This window comes from Mustela nigripes, chromosome 6 (genome assembly GCF_022355385.1).
Source record: "Mustela nigripes isolate SB6536 chromosome 6, MUSNIG.SB6536, whole genome shotgun sequence".
In the NCBI taxonomy this organism is placed as follows: domain Eukaryota; kingdom Metazoa; phylum Chordata; class Mammalia; order Carnivora; family Mustelidae; genus Mustela; species Mustela nigripes.
The window spans coordinates 124,362,124-124,384,652 of record NC_081562.1 but is presented as its reverse complement, the minus strand read 5'-3'; the positions used below and the strand labels follow the sequence as shown (position 1 = coordinate 124,384,652).

Genomic DNA, 22,529 nt, shown 5'->3' with positions numbered 1-22,529 from the left:
GCTAAATGGCATCTTATGTGTAACTTTATTTTACTTTTTTGGAAAGATAGGCATTTATTGCTTGTATGACTACTTTTTGAAAACTTCTATATATTGTCTATTTCAAAGGCACCAAATGAACCACCTAAAAGTTTTTATTTCAAATCAGTGGCTTTGCCAAAGAAACAAAGTTAACACTGCAAAGAAAAGAATATCCTTTGGAATCCTTTTTCATGTATGTTTCTTCCTAATTGCATACAAAAATAGTCTTTTATTTGTCCCTTTTTAACTCAGTGAAATTAACATAATTAGAGATGTATTTGATCAGCAGGAAAATCACAATCTCTCCCCTTACATAATGGCATGAGAAATTTTAATATGTACTATTGAGCACAATAAAAGCCATTATTATAACCTTGCTTTGACAAAATTAAATTCTCTATCTCGTGGTCTCTAATGTGTCTCTTTGATGTAATTCATGTTTTTCTCATGGTTTTTCTTCCTTTGACTTTTTGAAACTAGGACATTGACGAAGAGATTGAAGCAGAGTATAACATCTTAAAGACGCTTTCCGACCACCCCAATGTGGTCAGATTCTACGGGATGTACTTTAAGAAAGATAAAATAAATGGAGACAAGTTGTGGTTGGTTCTTGAGGTGAGTGTTTCAACATTATTCTGTGTGTGGAAATTTACAGTGTAGCCTTGGGATGACTGAATGTTTATGTAACATGGACACCAGGAAACCCTTCTTTTAATTTGTTCCTAACTGGTCACAGGCTTAGCAGAATGTTGTGCCCCGTTCTGGCCTTGTCCTTTTAGGGCACATTAGGAAATTAAAGAAAAGCCACAAAGACTATTAACGACTAAGAGGAAACATCTCCATAATAAAAGACTCAAGAAACAGGGGTTCTTTGCCTTGTAGAAGAACAAGCTGGAAAGGGGACTTCATTAAAATATTGATTTATTCATCTGTATTTTGCTCAGCTAACATGTGACAGAGGCTCTGTGCCAGGTGCTAGGGTACGAGAGAAAATTAATGTAAGTGAGGCTTCATTAGACAAAAATGGAAAGCTGTGATTTTTTTTTTTTCTGTCCTTATTGAATACTAATGTCATAAACTATAGAACCAGGTATTTACATTTACGGGGAAAAAAACCATTATCAGAAATGGTGTTGAATACTAAGTAAGTCCCCAAAGGGAAGCTGTAGAGTCTCCTAGGAGTGGGTTCTCTCTGATGCAGGAATACATACAGGAAGGTGCCCTGTTAAGTAAGGTAACTGTCCTAAAAGAATGTAGTTTTTCTGATTTTCATTGAATATTATTAAAGTGAGGTAGTCATTAATTCTGGTAAAATTCACAAGTGTTTTAAATAGTTGCTTTTATCAAACTCAGGACTAGGAAAACCTTCATTGGTTCACTGTAATAGTATATATTTATTATGTTCATTATGATTTTATTAGCATTTGATTATTGTATTTCTTTCAGAAAGTTTTGTTGATTTTTTCTGCAGTGACACACAAATTGTACGGTTTTCATACTTTATATTTTTTCTTTTACGCCTTTTAAATAATTCTTTAAATGACTTTAAAATAGCTGATCATTGTAGAAAATACTTGAAACTATAAAAAGAACCCCTCTCAACATTTAACATATTTCCTTCATCTTTTTTTTTTTTTGGTATGTTTAAAATGATTGGTAGTATTATTTATGAATTTATCCTATTTTTTCACTCAACATAATTTCAGATAGACTTAATCATTTTTACTCTTTGCAAAATAAATACATTCACCTGGTTAACAAAAAGCAAGGAGAACCAAAAGGCTTGTAATACAGAGCAGTAGGAATGCCAATTCGGTTTAGTGGTGCCGCCTTCTCCTGAGCAGGTCTGTGCTTATGAAGTGTATCTGGAAATACATGGCTGAGGTTCTCTACTCCTTCATTTTATAATCTGTGTTCTGAGTTTTAGCTTCATGCTTCTGGAACCCTATGTCGTCCTGCTCTACAGTGGAGTTCTGCCACATATTAGACCGAACTCTGGTGTCTCTGCTGGTCACTTACATGGAACCCACTGTTCCCTGAATCTTTTGGCCTCCCCCCTTTCCAAGCTCACTTCCCTGTTTCATACACCTTCTTCTCATTATCCATTGTACTGATGCCACCAAATCTCGAGTCCCTTCAGTTTCTCTAGGGAATAAAACCTCTAATCTCTTGCCTGTGTAAGTATGTGAGGAGTACTGGGACAGGCTCCTGGGCTCCTGGATGTTGATATTTTGTATGTGAGATAAGAGGGTGTCAAGTATTTTGAGTAGACACTTCCAAAGGATCCCTTGTTTTCTGCCCCTCCCTTCCCAGCTCCTAGGTTGATGTGCACAGGTAACCACAAAATAGTTCTCATCTAATGCTTTATTTTGTGGCTTCCCTCATTACCAAATCAGTCATCACCACTCAGTCTTTCCATATTGAAAAGTTTTGTTGAAATCTTTTATATACTGCTCTATCTTTTTCTGTTCTCTTTTTTCTTGTGGTTTATACTTTTTGATTCCCTTACTAGCATTTTAACGGAGATAAATGAGTGAGAGGAAATACACATTTATATGTTTCATCAACCACCTTTAATTCTTTTAATTCCTTTCAGAATTCCTTCCAGAAATCTGAAAGTGTTTTCAAGTACCCTTTCAGAATCTAAAACTGTGTATTACATTATTTTATGGAAATTTAAAAATTTTTTAAATAACCATTTTTGTTCTTTAAAAAATAGGCAGTGTATTATCATTTGAGAATTACTTTGTTTTTCTCCATTAAGATCACTTTATAGCTTGTAGTTAAGTCACATATTAAAATGAAGCAAAACTTTTAGTCATCTAAATTTTACTTAAGTAATAGAATGTACATTATGAACTTAAAACATTTTCTCTAAGATAAATGGAGAATTTTTGAAGTTTATTTCATGTTTTTGTTCATATTTGAGACCTAATGCTGTGCTGATCCTTAATGTGGTCTTGAATAAAATTCTGTATCTTTATATCCTTCAAAACATTTTCAGTAATGCATCTTCAGTTTTTTTCCAATGTGGAATCACTGGTAGACTAGCATTTGAATGGAGAGTCAGGTAGGCCTAAATGGCAAGGGTAAAGGTATAGATCTTTGCCCAGAGTTTAAAAAATTGAATGAGATCAGTCATTGTCTTTTATGCCTATCAAATCTGTATTCTAATTATATTGTCATTTCTCAGTATTGTCACTTGAAATTAGGTGAGAGTTGGAGACACCTGAGCATGTGAAATGTTCTTTTGTGAAGCAGAAAAGATTGATTAAAAGGGTTTGGAACATCCAGTAAAGCAGCTTCCTGATATAATGAATCAGCAGAGACTTAACAGCTTCTTTGAACTTTGTCCTTGTGTTTTATTATCAGATGGAGGAATTGGAAATATCCCTAAATGGCTTGAGGAAAAAAAACCTGATAGTTTATTAAAATGATATTTTGGAAATCTGATCTATCTGAACTTGTAACATGAGGGGAAAAATAAAGGAAAGCAAGGAGTTGGCAAACTGTGTATAAGATAATTGATTTACATATGTAAATTAGACTAATTACATACACACTGAAGTGGCTTGATGTACAATTACCTGATTTATAAACATGAATGGTACAGGTGCTGCAGTGCTGCGCTTTCAGAAAATTGGCTTGTGGCATCAATACCTTATTCTACAAAATGACTGCTAATTATACCTCTTATTGTAACAAAGCCCAAATAAATTATTTTGCATGAGGATAACCAAAGAGTGGCCAGGGAGAGGCTGTGATATTCCCCCCGAATCATGTTAACAGCAATGGACTTCTGGCGTGTATCTGCTTCGAGAAGGTGGTGTCCTCTGTGGGGGGTGAATGATTGGAGACACCCCTCATGGTCAGCCTGGCATGTGGGGAGGCCGTCCCAGCGTGGAAACACTCCTGCTCGGTGATATTTCACCATGAAAAATCATTTTATTTACACTTCGATCCAAATAAGAAAAATAAGACTTACTCCAATCTTACGGGCCTCTTTTCTCCATTATTTAGTTGTGATTCTTGAATTATTTCTTTCAGTTTGATACAATTTTTCTCTTTCCTGTATTTTCCCTTTGTACTTTGATTTCATTTTGTTTTATTAAGTTTTTGAGCATTAATAATACACAGAACCGGGCACCTGGGTGGCTCAGTGGGTTAAGCCGCTGCCTTCAGCTCAGGTCACGATCTCCGGGTCCTGGGATCAAGTCCCGCATCGGGCTCTCTGCTCGGCAGGGAGCCTGCTTCCTCCTCTCTCTTTCTCTCTGCCTGCCTCTATGCCTACTTGTGATCTCTGTCAAATAAATAAATAAAATCTTTAAAAATAATAATAATAATAATACACAGAACCCTGTTTGGGAATTATTTCCTGCTCGGTTCTGTACGTTCACTTTCAGACGGGCTAATGGTTGTCCAGATTTAGGAAAAGAGCGCTCGTTGCCAGCCCTCTGAAATTCTAGTTGCATATTTGAAATAGAACTGTCCAATAACAGATGGCGTAGAAAGTTTTCTGCTGTGGGAACCGATAGAATGTCTATGGGGCTTTTTATTGTCACTTAGTATTTTCGGTTTTTCTAATATTGTAGGCATAAAGGGAGAACCTAATGTATTTTTTTTTTACTTATATCCCATTTTAAAATACCATACATATATTCATGTCTACTTATTATTACCATATTTCTTGACTGACCTGCTTAGTAAAATGTAGATACCTCTTTTTGTCTTTGTGCATCATGTGCTAGTGTCTATTCTGAGCGTCAGTAGTGGAGACAGAGGGGGCCAGGGAGGGGGAAGGGGGGAGGCGGTCAGCTTTCTGCATATGTTTATCACTGACCCAGGAGACTAAAAACGGAGAGTCAAAATTGAGTTAAATCAGTCCGGTATTAAGAATTTGCTACTGATGGACACAAAGGGAACTGAGATTTAACGACAATTACCCCACTTCTTGGTTGGAAGAATAGCCACATTTTAAGGAGGTAAGGAATCCAGCCTTCTGTCCCAGGGGCTTTTTGCTTAGTGTGCCCTCTGCCATAATGAAGTAAAAAATCAGAGTTCGGACACCTGTGGAGAGACCTCTCCCTTCAGAATCCCATCCTAGGTATAATTGCTCTTTTCCTAGTGGTGCTACAGATTGCATTCTGTGAGTTATCTGAATCCATCCCGATCTGTTCATTCTTAACAGTGACATCGCTTTCTCCCTTTGCTTTCCAATTATAACAGTTTTTCTCTTTAAAATTATATCCCTTTCAAGAGATCAAATACTAGAAATTACAGGTAGTATTGGGAAGCACAGAAATTCAGTAACTAGTCATAAAGGCACATTTCAGGTAAACACAGTTTTCATAGACAATTAATACTACTCTGATTCTCATGCATTGTTTTTACACTTCCCTCTCGTGGTCGGTAAGATAAAACCTGTCATGAGGAAAGGAAGCATAGGCTGATGGAAAGAACGTGAGTCACCATGAACAAGTGGTTTGTATTTGCCCAGTTAACCCTTTAATGTTACCATGTTGGAGAGAACATGTACACAGACCAGGTGACAAAGCCACTGTGGGTTTGTGGCTGTGGGAGGGGTCAGGGAACAGCGGGGCAGGAGTGGGAAGCTTGGCTGAGTTGCCCTAATGGCACGGCATTGTTCCTTCCTTCCTTTAGCTGTGCTCAATTACAGTGGAGTAGCCCACTGACAGGATGATTCCTTTCATGTTCTTAGGGCTGGAACAACCCTTCCCGCTCTCCTATAAAAGCCTCTTATTTGGTGTTCTTGCAACAGAACAGACAGCAAATTACCTAGAGTTGTTCCATTTTATTTTTTTATTTAAAGGGCAAGATGGAAAAAGCAGTCTAAAAGTCTAAACTTCTTCACCCTCTCTTAACGCAGGAAATATATAAATAATAAATACCACACTTGGATGTTTTTCTTCCCTAATGGTACCCCAGTGATTGCGAAAGCATCTGCTCTTTGAGTGGGATTGAAATCTGTAGTATTATTTCAGGGGGGAAAAGCATGAGGTCACCAGAGATATTTTGCCACTTGGCAAATCAGTGTATTTTTATCAGCCACTAAAATATTTCTGCTAAGTTCTTTTCTTTTGACTTTTTTTATCTAGATTGCTTATTTCTGTCTGACATTACCAGAATTTTATGGCATTTTTCTAAGAATTTTGAAACCTTTTAAGATGAGGGAATTGTTTTATATCTTGATTTAGTGGTTACGTGATTATATACAAATTACCAAACAACATCAAACTGCATATTTAAATGAGTCAATTATATTATGTGTCAATGATACCTTGAAAAATACTGCTTCTAGCGTACACATTAGAAAAGTAATGTGAAAACTGATGATAGACACTACCCAGTAGGAAACATCTATTAGGTGATAGTGCCATTCTAATTCATATTGTATCAGTATTTTATTGGAATGCAGAATTTGGTACATTATTTTGTTGAAATTAATCAGACATCCACACTTTGAAGAGGTACTTTCCAGACCATGTGAAAAGATGCCCTTCTGTCATTTGGTATGTGTATAGGTGTGCGTGCGTTAGTGTACAGAACTTAAGTTTTCTCATACAGTCATTTATTAATTCCATAGGTATACTGTTACTTTGGGCCAGGCCCAAGTTAGAATGATCTATACCTGTTAGTACCCCTTTCTCTTTTGGTAGGTTTGGGGCATCCAATAGAGAACCAGAAAAACGCGGTCATCATGGTGCTTATAGTCTAATGTTGGAAAAAGACAACATAGGCTAAATAAACTAATTAAGTGATTATACATTATTGTTAGTGCTATGAAGAATATAAATGAGGTGTTAATAATTAAAGAGAAGACTTTTTATGAAGAGACAAGTCAAAGAAAGGCTATTTGAGTTGGTAACATTTTAATCTGCCGCCTGAGAAAGAAAGGATAGTCGGTTACATTTATTTTTTAATATTTCCTCCAATTCTCTGATGATAAGCATCACCTTCATCTCAAAGCAAAAACTCTGAGAATGAGCTTTTGGAAACTGCCTTTTTTTTTTTTTTAAAGATTTTATTTATTTATTTGACAGAGAGAAATCACAAGTAGATGGAGAGGCAGGCAGAGAGAGAGAGAGAGAGAGGGTAGCAGGCTCCCTTCTGAGCAGAGAGCCCGATGTGGGACTTGATCCCAGGACCCTGAGATCATGACCTGAGCCGAAGGCAGCGGCTTAACCCACTGAGCCACCCAGGCGCCCCTGGAAACTGCTTTTTATAATAAGTACTAAAGTGATTCTTATCAAAAGAAAGTTCATGGGGTGCCTGGTGGCTCAGTGGGTTAAAGCCTCTGCCTTCGACTCAGGTCATGATCCCAGGGTCGTGGGATCGAGCCCTACATCAGGTTCTCTGCTCAGTATGGGGCCTGCTTCCTCCTCTCTCTCTCTGTCTGCCTCTCTGCCTACTTGTGATCTCTGTCTATCAGATAAATAAATAAAATCTTCAAAAAAAAAAGAAAGAAAGTTCAGAAAACACTGTCAGAGGTTCTCAAGTTTCAGTGTACATAAAAATAATCCTGGACTTCTGCTCTGGCCTTGATAATAACTTCTGTCTTCATGTTTTTATACCACAAATAACTAGAGAACTGAATAAAATATATTTTTATATACAAAACACTTTTCAAACATTGAAAAAAGAACTCAGGACTATGACATTGGTAAAGGAGATAAATAAGGGGAGTTCTACAATCACCTCAGCTTTATTCTTGGAGGCAGTTTCCAGACCACAGGCTCTAGGAGGGCATTCCTATGGGGGTCACTGCAATCTTGCAGAACTGAAAAGACTGGAAAAGCAGATGTGGCTGAGACTTGCACAGAGATGATAAGCAGAAAGAAATCTTCAGAAATCTTCAAAGAGGTATTTGACTGAAAACCAAACTGGTTATGTATGGAGGAAGATTTCAGGGAGTTGGGTAAAGGATCAGGGAGAGAATTACTGAAAAGTTGTAATCTGAACAACTACCAGAGTTTGTGCAGGGTTGAGAGATACTTGAATTCTGACCAACCAAAATGGAGAAACTTTGTCAAACACCTGAGGCATTTAGTAAACCCCTTGAAAGCTTATGCATTAGAGGAAAGGCTAGATTAGCCCTAGAATAAGAGCTACCCTAGGCACACCCATAAAAAGTTCAAAAACAAGGCTTGAAAGGTTCACATTGGTCCGTAAGTAAATTAATTGTATGCCAGAACAAAGCTCAGCATTCATTAATGGAAGATAGCAGAATCTAGGAATTCAAATATAAAATTAATAAAATCTAGTATCCAGTAAAAAATTACTCAATATATAAAGAAGCAGGAAAATGTGATTTTTCAGAAGATTCCAGAAGATTCAGATTTTTCAGAAATTTTCAGAAGAAAAATTAGTCAATAGAAACAGACCCAGAAATAACAAAGTTCATGAATTAGCAGGTGAGAATTTTAAAACAGATATTATGAATATGTTCAAGAATTTCAAGGAAAACATGAACCTGATGTTGAAAGGGAAACTATAGAAAAGAATTGAATGTAACTGCTAGAACTGAAAAATATATCAGTAGTGAAAAATATATAATATTGAGTTTAACAGCAGATTAGAAGTAAAGTGTGTAGAAGTGAAAATCAGTGAACTTGAAAACAGGAAAATAAAAACTGTCCTGACTGACCAGATAGAAAAAATGAAAGGGGGAGATAAAAAGACTCTGTGACCTACAGGACATTACCTAGTATTCTAAGCTACATGTAATTGCAGTCTGAAGATGGGAGTGAGGGTGAGGGTTGGGGGAGGTAATGGCTGAAATCTTTCTGAATTTTGTGAACACTGAGAAACCGTAGATGTCAGAAGCCCAGAATCTCCACTGTAGGAGAAAAAAAACTACATGAAGATATGCCATCATCAAGATGTCAAACACTCAAAATGAAGAAACATATATAAAAGCACCAAAAGGGAAAAAGATTCCATTACACTGAGGAGTCAAAGGTAAGAGTTGCTACTGACAACCAATACAGTGGAATGGTATCTTTAAAGCAATGGGGGAAAACAGTGCTCTCAACATTTCTGTGTACAGGGAAAATGTTACTCACAAATGAAGGCAGAATAAGGACAAGCATTTTCATCAAAGGACAAGAATTTACCACCAGAGACATGTACTATAGAAAATGTCAAAGAAGGACTTTCAGGCTGAAGGAAAATGACTTTAGGTGGAAACTCAGAGGGGTGCCTGCATGGCTCACTTGGTTGGTGTCTGCCTTTGGCTCAGGTCATGATCCTGGGGTGCTGGAAGCACATCAGGCTTCCTGCTCAGTGGGGAGCCTGCTTCTCCCTCTCCCTCTGCCTTTCCTCCACTCGACTCCCAGTTGTGCACACACTGTCTCTCAAACAAGCAAATAAAATCTTTAAAAAAAGATGGAAACTCAGATCTACAAAAAGAAAAGAAAAATACCATTAGTGGTAAATAGAAGGATAAATAAGAAACTTTTAATTTTATATTAAAAATATTTTTAATAATATTATTTCAGTATTTTTAAAAGAGAAGTCATGAATTAAATCCATAATTATAGCTACATATTTTGGGGGTTTTAGCATGTAAAACTAAAAATGTATGGCAAAAATAACAAAGACTGCAGAGGAAAAATGGAAATATACAGTTTTAAGAGTTTTACACTATGTGTGAACTACTGTAATATTATTTTAAGGAGACTGTAATAAGTTAAAGAGGCATATTGGAAACACTAAAGCAAGCACTAAAAAAAATAAATAAAATGAATAAGTATAGCTAGTAGGCCAATAGAGGATAAAATGGAATACTACAAACATTCCAACCAGAGAAAGTAGGAAAATAGGAAAAGAAGATTAAAAGAAAAACAGAAAAAAATAGGAAATGGTAGACGTAAGCCTAACCTTATTCATAATTACATTAAATGGAAATAGTCTGAACTCTACATTTCAAAGGCAGAAACGGTCAAATTGGATGAAAAGCAAGACCAAATACAAACACTTTAAGTATATAGAGAAACAGAGATAGAGAGGGAGGGACAATAGACAAGTCAAAAACGAAAGAAGGTCAAGTGTACTTAAGCTTTAATATGTACTCAATAACAAGGCTTTAAAATACATGAAACAGAAACTATTAGAATTGAAAAAAGAAATGGACATATTCTGATAGATGTATTTATTTATTTGAGAGAGAGTATGAGCATACAGGGGGAGAGAGGGGGGAAAGAGGCAGATTCCCTGCGCCAAGCAGGGAGCCCAATATATTCACAACGTTAAAAGGAAAATTCAACATTCTATCCCCAGTAATTTAAAAAATAAGTAGAAAATCAGTATAACAAAGAGCACTTGAGTTTTCTGGACTGTGAAACAAATCTCAACAAATTTAAAAATAGTGAAATCATGACAAGTATATTGCCTGACCATAAGAGAATTAAATTAAAAATGAAGATATCAGAAAAACTCCCAAATATTTTGAAATTAGACCATGTACTTCAAAGTAATCCTTAGCTCAGAGAGGAAGTTTTAAGGAAAATGAGAAAATAGTTTGAAATGGTAATGGAAACATGATTATCAAAGTTCTGAGATTCAGTTAGGCCATGGCTAGATGGTCATTTATACTTCCTTTCAATGCTTATTTTAGAAAAGAAGAAAGGTTCAATACCAGTTTGTCATTTTTTGTCTTAAAATGCTAAAGAAATCAAAGCAAATGAAATCCAGTGGAAGCTGAAGAAAATAAATAATGAAGATAATAATAAGCATCAATAGAAAATGAACAAAAACAGAGACAACGAAAGCCAAAGTTGGTTCTTTGAAAGTCATTAATGAACTGGACAAATCTCTCTACATAGATCCAGAAAAAAATGATGACGTACAAATTCCCAATTTTAGGGATCAAATAGGGAAATCACTATTGTATCTATAGACATTAGCATGATAGTAATGAAATGTAATGAACAACTTTATAATTTTGGAGATTTTTTTATTGATTCATATATTAGAGACAGAGGGTGTGCAAGTGGGGTGTGGGGGGAGAGGAAAGGAGAGAGAGAATCTGAAAGTTACACCTCATGACCACAAGATCATGACCTGAGCTGAAAGCAAAAGTCAGATGCTTAACTCACTGAGCCACCAAGCTGCCCCACAAACAACTTTACGTTAATAAATTTGGCAACTGATTATCTGATGTTGTCCTTGAAAGACACAAACTATAAAACTGATATAAGAAGTAGAAAATGTAAATAGCTTTATATTAATAAAAGAAACTGGAGGCACCTGGGTTGCTCAGTGGGTAAAAGCCTCTGCTTTCAGCTCAGGTCATGATCTCAGGGTCCTGGGATTGAGCCCTGCATTGGGCTCTCTGCCTCAGCAGGGAACCTGCTTCCTCCTCTCTCTCTGCTTGCCTCTCTGCCTACTTGTGATCTCTGTCTGTCAAATAAATAAATAAAATCTTAAAAAAAAACTTAATTCATAATCCTTCCCATAAAGAATAAAGAGAATACCAGACCCAGTTTCTTCGCTGATAAATTCTATCAAATATTTATACCAGCTAAATTCCAGAGAGATAGAGAAATTATTCTTCCTGTATATTTCTAGTCTGTCTTACTCATTTCTACAACTATCATTGTTATACGTTTCACATAAATGGTACAATAATTTTCATAACTATAGTATATAATTTTATGTATTTTGACAAAGTTGAGAGAAGAAAGGACAGCAAGTTTATAATCATAGGGTTTTTTATATTGGGATTGAGCCCCACATTGGGCTCTCCACTCAGTGGGGAGCCTGCTTCCCTCCCAACCCCTGCCTGCCTCTCTGTCTACTTGTGATCTTGTGACTATAAATAAATAAAATCTTAAAAAAATAAAAAATTTAAAAAAATAATTACCTTTTCTAATGCTCTTTATTCTCTAATGTGGTTTCAAATAACTCTCTGTGATGACTTGCTTTAATCCTAAAGAATTCTTTAGTATTTCTTATAAGTTGGATCTGCTAGCAACAAATTATCTCGATTTTGTTTACATAGCAATGTATTAATTTCCTCTTTAATTTTGAAGATATTTTTGCTGGATATAAGATTCTTGGTGGACAGATATTTTTATTGAGCCCCTGGAATATATCTTCCTTCTCCCTTCTGGGCTCAGTAGTTCCTGATAAGAAGTCAGCAGTTAATCTTATTAGGGTTCTTTTTCCCATAACAATTAATTTTCTCCTATTATTTTCAAGATACTTTTTTTTTTTTTATCTTAAGCTATTTTTATTTCATCTGACTATGGATCTCTGTGTTTATTCTACTTGAGTTCATTGAGCTTCTTGGATGTATAGAATAATATTGTTTTTAATCAAACTTGGGAAGATTCAGCTATTGCTTCTTGCACTATTTTTTTCTGCTCCTTATTCTCTCTTCTGGCACACCCATACATTTATATGGGCATACATACATTTCCTTGAAACTGTTCATTTATCTTACTTCTGTCTTCTCTCCCATTTCATAACCTCTATCAATCTAACTTCAAGTTTGCGGGTTCCTTCTTCTGCCACTTCAAATCTACTGGTGAGGTCCCCTGTTAAATTTATCATATACATTACTGTAATATAATTTTCATCTCCAGAACTTTCATTTGGTTCTTTTTTTATGAGTTCCATCTCTTTATTCATATTTTTTATTGGTGAGATATTATCATCATACCATTCCTCACTTCTTAAAGCATGACTTTCTTTAATCCTCTGAACATATTTATAATTCCTACTTTGAAGTCTTTGTCTACTGAGTTCATCATGTGGGCTCTCTCATGGGCAGTTTCTGTGGCCTGCTTTTTTGTGTGTATTAATGACACTTTTCTGTTTCTTTGCATATCATAATTTTTTTGATTAAAAACTAGATATTCTATGTCATATATTTAATGTATTATAGGACTTCTAGGTATCGATAAGGGGAAGCTTATTTTTTTGTTTTCTTGTTTGTTTAGCAACTTGGCTTATCCCCCGTGGTATAAAGCCTCTGGTGTTCCTCCTCAGAGGGTACACTTTGGGTATGTGCAGTCACCCTCAGATGGCAGTGGGTTTAACAGTGCTTTCCACCTCTCCTTGCCTGATCTTTCTAGAAGGCTTTCTGTCTCTATGGTGAACACTCATTTATTAGGCTCCACTAATTGCCAGCGTATTCCTCTATTGTTCTCAACAATGTCCTGGGGCAAAAATTGCTTCCCAGTCTGATCTAATTAATTTGGGTCTATGCCTGGGTGCTCTTTGAGGTGAGTCCTTAGAGATTTTTCTGACCCCAAGAGAGTTATTCTTAGTTGTTTCTTTCGTTTAATCTTTTTGTTAAGCTAGCTGGTCTGTAGCTACCTACTTGTTCTCATGGAGTTACCTGCCTCCTTGTAATTACCAAAGCCTCCACTGCTTTCAAGAAAATCCTTAGGCTTGATCTTCCCCACTCTCTTTCAGATGTCAGGTTCAAACTTGGAGCTCTCTGTTTTTGTGGCCTGCCTCTCTCCCTGGGTAAAATATCTGAGCCACTGTTCTGGAACTGGCAGCATGTCTTGGAGAGTGGCCCATCTCATCCTGTTTGAGAAGCAGCACTGTGGATTAGGGAGGTGAACTCTGTAGCTGGCTTGGTAGCACAAAGTTGGGTAAGGAGTGAGAAATGCTGGTGGTCTGCCCCTCCCAAAAAAGATACCATAGACCTCCCATTCATTCAGGAGCTGATGGGAGGGGCACCCTTTCTTCTTGGTTATGTTCACGCTGAGTAGATCTTTTGTCACTGGTTGGGGGTGAGAACAGCAGGGTGGTTCGGTTGCCACAGACTCTTAACTATTCTTACCAAGATTGAGTTTTGTTCTCCAATGTTTCTTTATTTGCTATATGTCCTTATAACAATTTCTAAAGACATTAAATTGTTGTTTATTTTTAAACTTTTACCAGTTCTTGTTGTTTCATGGGGGAATAGGTCCACAGAGTTCTTCACAATTCCATTCTGGGGGAAAAACCAATCCTATGACTTCTTTAAGAAAGAATCAATCTTGTTGACCATCTATAAGGCCAGCATTATACTGACAAGAGAAAGTGAAGATACTACAAAAAAAGAAAACTATATTCTAACATTCCACATAAGTATATATGTAAACGTCCTTCATAAAATATTAACAAATTCAGTAACATATATGAAAATGTTAATAGACCATGATTAAATGGGCCTGTCCCTAGCACACAAGTTTACTAAAATGTTAATAAAAAATTAAAATTTTCTGCATTACAATTGACTGCATTAGAAGAATCAAAGAAAAAAAATCATGGAAAACACCTGCCAAAATTCAATACCCCTTTGTGATAAAACACTTTCAGCACATGAGGAATAGATGGAAATTTCACCTAACAAAGTGCATCTACCCAAATTTTTAAGAAATAAGTAAAAAACTTGAAGTCTTCACAAAAGCATATATATAATATATTCAATATCTTTGGTAAAATTTAAATTAAAACCACAATCACATTATACTACACATCCACTAAAGTGACTATAATTACAGACTAATAAAACAGAATATTGGTGAGATTGTGGGGTCCATCGAACTTTTCATTTTGCTCAGGCAACATGAAATGGCACAGCTACTTTGCATATGGTACATAGGTGTCTTCTAATGTTACACATGAACCTGTATGATCCAAGTTTCACCTGTAGGCATTCACTAAGACTGGTTTCTACAAAAATATTCAAACACGAATGTTGATGAGCAAAGTGAAAATTAGAAATGAGTTTTAGAGAATACAACTTTCTGCTTTTGTGGCCTCCCACAGAATATGGTCTTAAGACTATATATGGCCTTAGAGCATTCCCAGAATGAAGGAAAAAAAAATTGACATCACAAAGACTTGCCTGAGAAAATATAATTCTTGTTAAACAAAAGGTATAGCTATTAATATGGTGGATATTGTTGCAGGAAAAGCTAAATAGATGAATGCAATAAATAAAGAATCCAGAAACAGATCCAATAATGAAAAAAAATTGAAAAATGGCAAAGGTCAGAAATGCCAATTATAGAAATTAGTAGCCTTCTTTCAGAAATTTGAGTAGAAATATATGCTTTCCAAACATCATGTAGACAGAATACATTAGAAAACTTATAAAGGCTGTCTTTGGAAGTTAGTAGTAATGGTCTGTTTGTAGAATCTCATCCCTTTTGATTTAGATTGTTTTTTAAAATGTTCGACTGTAGCCTGATTAGAGAATTCATTTTTAGTGCTTCTCTGTTATTAGCGTAACTCTGGTTTAAGAAAATGATACCTCATTGTTTTTCAATTAAAGAACACTAAGGGCTCCTGATAGCATTGTGTTTCCAAACTATACTTAAGGGATTTCAGTCCCCCATTACAAGTTCCCATCTTAGTTTATGTTGGTGATTTAAGAATTGCATAAGCTAAAAATGACAATTCATTCATCTGGATGCAGTTCTTTTTAGAGGAAAACCTAAGGTCAGTTTCATTTTTAATGATGTATTGCCTAATTCAGAAACATCATTTTATATATTTAATCCTTCATGATCATTTAAAAACAAGTACACTTCGATTTAAAATTATTGGTTTTTTTTTTTTAAGGGGCGGGGAGTGGGAGGTTGGGGTACCAGGTGGTGGGTATTATAGAGGGCACAGATTGCATGGAGCAGTGGGTGTGGTACAAAAACAATGAATACTGTTATGCTGAAAATAAGTAAAAAAAATAAAATAAATAAAATTTATTGTTTTTACTTTTCTTTATATGAAAGAAAGGTATTTTGTGCTAGTTGAGCAAAAGCATATTTCACCAAGAGCATATTTGAAATAACAGTAATTCTCAGTGAGGTTTTGAGAATTCATGGTGCTGTTTCATTTCGATCATCTTTAGGAATAGTTCAACCACACATTAATTTGTGGTTTATTGACATTTGGCACCTATAGTCTGTTTCATAATTTCCATGTTTATTATATTTGCCCTCTTCCCCTGTTGGGCTTTCATTTCAACCTACTTTCTTAAACCTTCATTCAGAAGACTCTTTTCTATCCTAGAGACTAAACCACAGCAGCCAGAGAAACAAACTTTGCTATTCTCTGTACAAAACATGAGTAGGAGGCATTGGGCAGGGTCTAAGAAGAGGGAATCATCCACATCTTCAATTCCTCTTGGCCAAGGTCCACACAAAGCCTCATGCAGTAATTTCCCCTACCAGCAGACATGGCCCTAGTCAAGCAGAGAACCAGCATAGATTCCACGAGAGGGAGGATTTTCAATTTAAAAATATTTCATCATTTGTGATTTTCTCTGTCATTAACCTCTTAAAAAAACGACTATTTGGAGGCAGCTTTTTTTCTTCAGCATAAGTAATCAAATAAATAAATAAATAAATAAAATGAATCAACGAGTAAGTGGGCAAAATGTCTGTGCCTCAAGCTATGTAAAATGGGAATTTTATGACTTCAAAGGGCAGGCATCTAGATTTACACACTCTAACTTTTGGAGCTATAAATACTAGAAGATATAATATCTGAGGTACTTATCCTTTGCAAAGTAGGTACACAAAAGAAAAAGGCATTTTCCCCTTTCTCTTTGTTTCCCACCTGAACACTACTCCCCGACGAATGAGACCTCCTGATAAAAATATCACACATCAGAGTCTCTGTACTTTGGGGAAGTTCTGTCTCTGATTTCATTGTTGCTTTCCATCCCTTTGCAATTTTATGTTTTGTTTTGTTTTTTTGTCTCTTTTCTTCCTGGTTTCTAAACAGGAGTTATTTTTGGTCTTTGTACTTTAATCTCTCTTTCCCTGGGAGGGTAGTGTTTAGGATCTTGGGAAGATCCTAAAGGATGAGGCCCAGGTGAACATTGAAAACAGACTAGATGCTCCCATGGAAGGGTACTTATAGAAGGTCCATGCTAAGCAGTGGTAAGGGACTAGTTCTGTCCCTCATCAAGAAGTGTTCAAAACTCTCAACTTGAGGTAGACCGTCAATAGCTGTCATAGGGTCATGCATGTAATAGACACCAAATATTTTTAGTTCAAGTGCACTCTCTAACCAGGCACTAATTATTTAATGAAACCCTGGAAAAGCAATGATGGTATGCAAATGGTTAAATTTGGCTTGGATTTTTAATAAAACCTAAGTATCAGAAACTAGGTATTTCAAAAGCCACAGTATTTGGATATTTATTTTAAATAATACTTCTGAAAACAAGTTGCACGTATATTATTAATAATCACAATATATAGCAAACAATACAGTAAAAGATATAAAAGGAAAAAATAAAGCTTCTGTTATCTCAAATTCATATTATCTAGAAGTAAAACATGAATATCTGGTTTTCATAATTTATTTATTCTCTTTAATTTACTCTAGTCCTTCCACATATTAAATTCAAATAATGTTTTGGAGTTTTCTTTTTCTTTTTGATCTATAATTTAAGGATTTTAGTGGGCTTTTAAAATCCTCTCCACTTTAGTAGTTTTCTTTTCTTTCCTTTTTTTTTTAACTTTTAGTCATTGATTGGTAATTGGTCATTTTTAAAAAAAATTTTGGTCATTCTATCTTCATATGGTTAAAATTTCAACCAATCAATGATCATTCTTTTTCAAATGTTGTATGAAATAATTATATAACAATTAATTTATTGTGTTACTCAAATTATTTATAGTCCTGTCTTTGAGAAGCTGATTCTGAATTTCATCTAGAAGAGTACATGTGCAGGAAGAGCCCAGAATTTTTTGGAAAGATAATAAGAGATGGCTTATTTGATAAACCAACTGTTAAACAAGCTTTAAAACAGGCTTTAAAACAAGTTGATACTTCACAAGAACAGAGAAATCAGAGGAATTTCATAGATAATCTAGAGAAAGGCCCAGGCATTCACTGGAATCCAGTGTATAGCAATGGTGACATCTCATACAGTAGCAGACTGTCTGTTAGAAACAAACTAAATATTACACATTTAAAACCCTGGAAGTGAGGGCCACCTGGATGGCTTGGTCAGTTGAGATTCCTACTCTTGATTTCAGCTCAAGCGTCAATTTCACGTAGGGCGTGGAAACTGCTTAAGATTCCTTTTCTCCCTCTCCCTCTGCCCCTCCCCTGCTCACTCTCTCTGAAATAAATCTTTAAAGAAATGAAATAAATTAATAAGTAAAATACTGTAAGTGAATTAAAGATCAAAATATGTTAAAAGACATAAAATCATAAAAAGAAAACACAGAAATGTTGTAATGATCTTAGTTTAGGAAAAAGCCTTTCTTCTAAGCATGACCAAGTAAAATAGGGAACATTAAGAAAAAAGTAGATAAATTTGAATCCGCCTCTCCCCAAAGTACACTTCGGAATTGCAGAAGACACCGTAACCAAAGTCAGTACACCAGAACAGCAGGAGAAAACTTGTCAACATCTTCAAGGGAAGATTCTAGCCTATCTTTAAATCTTTTTCTTTTTTCCCTTCCAACTTGATGTTATCAGTCCATCTATGGTATTCCACAGTACTTGCTCATTATTATTTTCCCATGTAAATAATATATTGTCCCCATGTAAATAATATAATTTTCCCATGTAATAATTCAAGACTTAACATATAGTCTTGATAACTGTTATTTAATCTCTTTAATGCAGAGTTTTTCAGTCTTGGGCTGTCAGTTTTAGCTCAAATGATTGTGGATCGTTCTTAACAATATGCATTTAAGGTATATTACACCACTAGTGGGAATGCAGAATGGGATAGTTACTTTGACAAATAGTTTGGATGATGCTTAGAAGGTTAAACATATGACTCATAGGACTCAACAGTCCCCTGTCCTAGGTACTTACCCCAAGAGAAATGAAAAGTATATTCATGTAAGGACCTGTATGCAACGTTTACAATGGTTTGGGTCATAATGGCCCCAAATTAGAAATACCTCAAATGTCTTTCAGTTAGTGAATAAATAAACTGTGGCTTATCTATTCAGTGGAATATTCAGCATCAAAAAGGGAATGAATGGTGGTGCACTTGGATGGCTCAGATGGTTAAGCATTGTATTCTTGATTTTGGCTTTGGTCATGGTCTCTCGGTCATGAGACTGAGCCCCACATCAGGCTGGGCACTCAGTGTGGAGTCTGCTTGAGAATCTCTCCCCCCACCGCTGCCGTTCTCCCTGCTCATGCTCTTTCACACTCCTCTCTCTAAAACAAACAAACGAAAAAGGAATGAGCATTAAAACATTAGGAAAGAAATATTCTTTTCTAGAATATACCATATTCTAGAAAATTCTTTAAAAATTTCTAGAAAAGAAATATTCAATAGAGATGAATTTTAGATGCATTAGGTAAAGTCAAAGAAACCAGACTCAATGGGCTTCAACCTTATGACTCAGTTTCTATGACAGTCTTGTAAAGGCGATGTCATGGGGACAGAAAACAGATTAGTGGTTTCCAAGGGCTGGGTAGGGGTTTGACTACAAAGAAACACAAGGAAGATTTTTATGTCCTGAATTTGTTCTGCATCTTGATTGTGGTAGCGGTTAGATGATAAATGCCCTTGTCAAAACTCAGAATTTCAATTAAATTGGGTTAAATTTATTTTATGTAAATTATATCTCAATATACCTCATTTTAAAAAACAAAGTGAGAATTTATTACAAAAATATCCTGTATTCTAACCTTGACTCAATAGGAAAAACAACTGTTTGGAATAAAAGTTGACTAGAGAAATTAAATTTTAAACTGCTCAGTGTGAATTACAAGGTTACATTAGTTCTTCCTGTATTTCATTTTTTATTTCATTTCCTGCACATTCTTTAGGGTTCCTTTATCCGCCCCCACCCCTGCAACATTCCAGCTAGTTCCTCTTGTGTTAACATAATAATCAGCCCCAGAAGATGCAGCCAAAAAGAAGCCACACTTTGGAGAAATTGGAAAGGAAATTTAGTTTCTCCATAGTGATTTTTAGATATTTTTAAACCGGCCCTAAAATTTGGTACTTTTTCTTTTCTTTTCTTCTTTCTTTCTTTCTTCTGAGAGAGGGAGAACAAGCAAGGGAGAGGCAGAAGGAGAGAGAGACAGAGAATCTTAAGGTTCCACACCCAACACAGAGCCTCTTGCAGGGCTTGATCTCATGACCCCAAGATCATGACCTGTGTTGAAATCAAGAGTTAGACACTTAGCCAACTGAGCCACCCCAGCACCCCTAAAACTTGATTCTTTGAAAGTGCCATGCAATTGAAAGAATTTTGAGTTTCTTTTCAATTTTGAGTAATTTTTTGAGCCAGTCATGCCAGGCCACAATGGGGGCAGTGTGACGCTGTTCTCCGCTGCCTAGACAGCAAGGGTCTTCTGTTTGTCCCACAAAACATTGTTCCCCTTCCTGATGCAAAAGAAAATTCAAGTTTGGGAATGCTCCTGAGCTGAAAGAAGTTTTCTTTGAATTAGAAAGACATGAGCTGCAAATTGGCTAAGTGTGAAGGCTCCATTCTAGAATCAGACTGTCCAAGTGCCTCTCTTAGCTCTGTCACTACTGCATGATCTTTTGCGAGTTACTTTATCATTTTGTGTCTCACTTTCCCAATCTTTAATACAGAGATGATTATACCCTACTTAGGGAGAGATGAGTTATAGAGAGAACTCATGTGAATGGATTAGAAATGTCCCTGGCACAAAGTATGCATTCAACACATCTGAACTATGAATACCTAATCCATAATGTATCAGAAGTGTCGGGCATCCAATAAAATCGAATTACCATGTTATGAAAAAGTTGGGGAGAAAATGTGTTCAGTATTTCAAACTAGGATGCCAGGGGTTTACGATGTCCTCTGACCTATTTTCTCTGCCTCTATTTAGGTTAGAGAGTCAGGGAAATTATGGCTTTTAGCTCCCAGGCACTGGTGGGTAACAAAGGTCAGGGTCAGACCATGGACCAGAGCCCCAGAGGAGAATCAGGGCAGAAGGTAGAGGCTAAAGGGTCAGAGATTAAAAGATCAAGTACTCAATGGGGTCCAAGCTTCACTGGGATCATTTAGCTAATTTTCGCCCCTCTTGTATTACAGGACTAATACTGGTGCTTCTCTGTTCTGCAAATCTGAAGGTCTTTTGAAAGTTTTCTGTGTACCTAGCTATGGAGAACCTTCATATGAAAAATCCTTTACTGTGGTCTTCCCTTTTGTTTTTTCACTTAGATTCTCCTACCTTTGTGGGGTGGGGTGGGAGGAAACTAAAGAGCCTGAGAAGCATGGAATTTAAAAGAGTTACCTCAAATGTTATTTGTAGTCCTTATTTTAATGCATTCTGAAATTTTGCCATAAAGGGGGTCATGTTTTTAATGAATGTATATACAAAATAGTATATAGCCTTGTATTGAGGTCTTTTTGCACTATTAATGAAACAATCAGAAATCAAAACTACCTTTTTATTAAAGCCCTAGATCCTAAAATTGGGGACTAATTTGTGGAATCATAATTATTCTCCTTGAATTTAAAAATCAAGCCCAGGGCTTCTCTAAAAAGTAACTCACATGAAAACTGTTTTCTAATAATTAATTGCACGTTAGTACAATTTACACGTTCATTTTTGAAGCCATAAAGATGATGAGAGTAATCATTTGAAACAAAACATAGAGACAGTTTCAAAACAATGTTTTCAGAAAACCTTTTAGAGCAAGTACTTAAAATGTCATATCCATTTTAATATCTTGGAATATTCCTTTATAGCTGTGCAATGGAGGATCAGTAGCTGATCTTGTGAAGGGATTTCTGAAGAGGGGCCAAAGAATGAGTGAACCCATAATTGCCTATATTTTACATGAAGCTCTATTGGTAAGGCAATTTAAATTGGTCATACATTAATTATGAGGCAGTCTTCGTTCAATAAAAAACGTGGATCCTAATTTTAGAAAAATATCACTGCATTAGTATTGATTGATGCAAGAGTATGGGCAGAATCTGAAATGTTTGGCATTACTACTTCCTTGTTTTATTAGAAACCTACCTTCCTTACATGTTAGCAGAACCCTGAATTCTGATGGCCTGCCTATACTTCCAAGAGTGATTGTGATGAAGGCAGATACTGTGTATTTTTTACTAATTGGTTTTTATTTGCCATTATTTAAAAATAAATATACAGAATGTTTTGTTTATTGAGATCAACACATTTTTAATGAAGTATTTGATAAGAGTTAAGGAAGAGGGTGCTCTAGTTTATGAATTTTTATAAACTCCACAGCAGAAATGAGGTAGTTTGATTTGACTTATTCATTGCGAAACATTTTAAGACTGAGTGTTAATTTTGACATGTATTTCCGATTGATTTTGCACAAATGCCACCCTCTGAAAAATGTTGTTTGATGCTTTCTTTAAAAGTCTTATTTTTCCCACCCCTTAGGGACTTCAGCATTTGCATAACAACAAAACCATCCACCGTGATGTCAAAGGAAATAACATTCTGTTGACCACTGAAGGTGGAGTCAAACTCGTAGACTTTGGTAAGTGTGGCTGAAAATGGGTGAGTTTTCTGTAAAATTGAGTAGTTAC

At 35.8% G+C, this 22,529-nt stretch overlaps 1 protein-coding gene across 1 annotated transcript in view; it reads left to right on the top strand.

Moving 5' to 3' along the window:
* MYO3A (myosin IIIA) overlaps positions 1 to 22,529 on the top strand; it is a 233,234-nt gene that overhangs the window by 18,047 nt on the left and 192,658 nt on the right. The window contains exons 4-6 of the mRNA XM_059404999.1: positions 502 to 636; positions 21,711 to 21,815; positions 22,381 to 22,480. Of these exons, the coding sequence (XP_059260982.1) occupies positions 502 to 636; positions 21,711 to 21,815; positions 22,381 to 22,480 (340 nt within the window). The remainder of the gene's footprint in view (positions 1 to 501; positions 637 to 21,710; positions 21,816 to 22,380; positions 22,481 to 22,529) is intronic.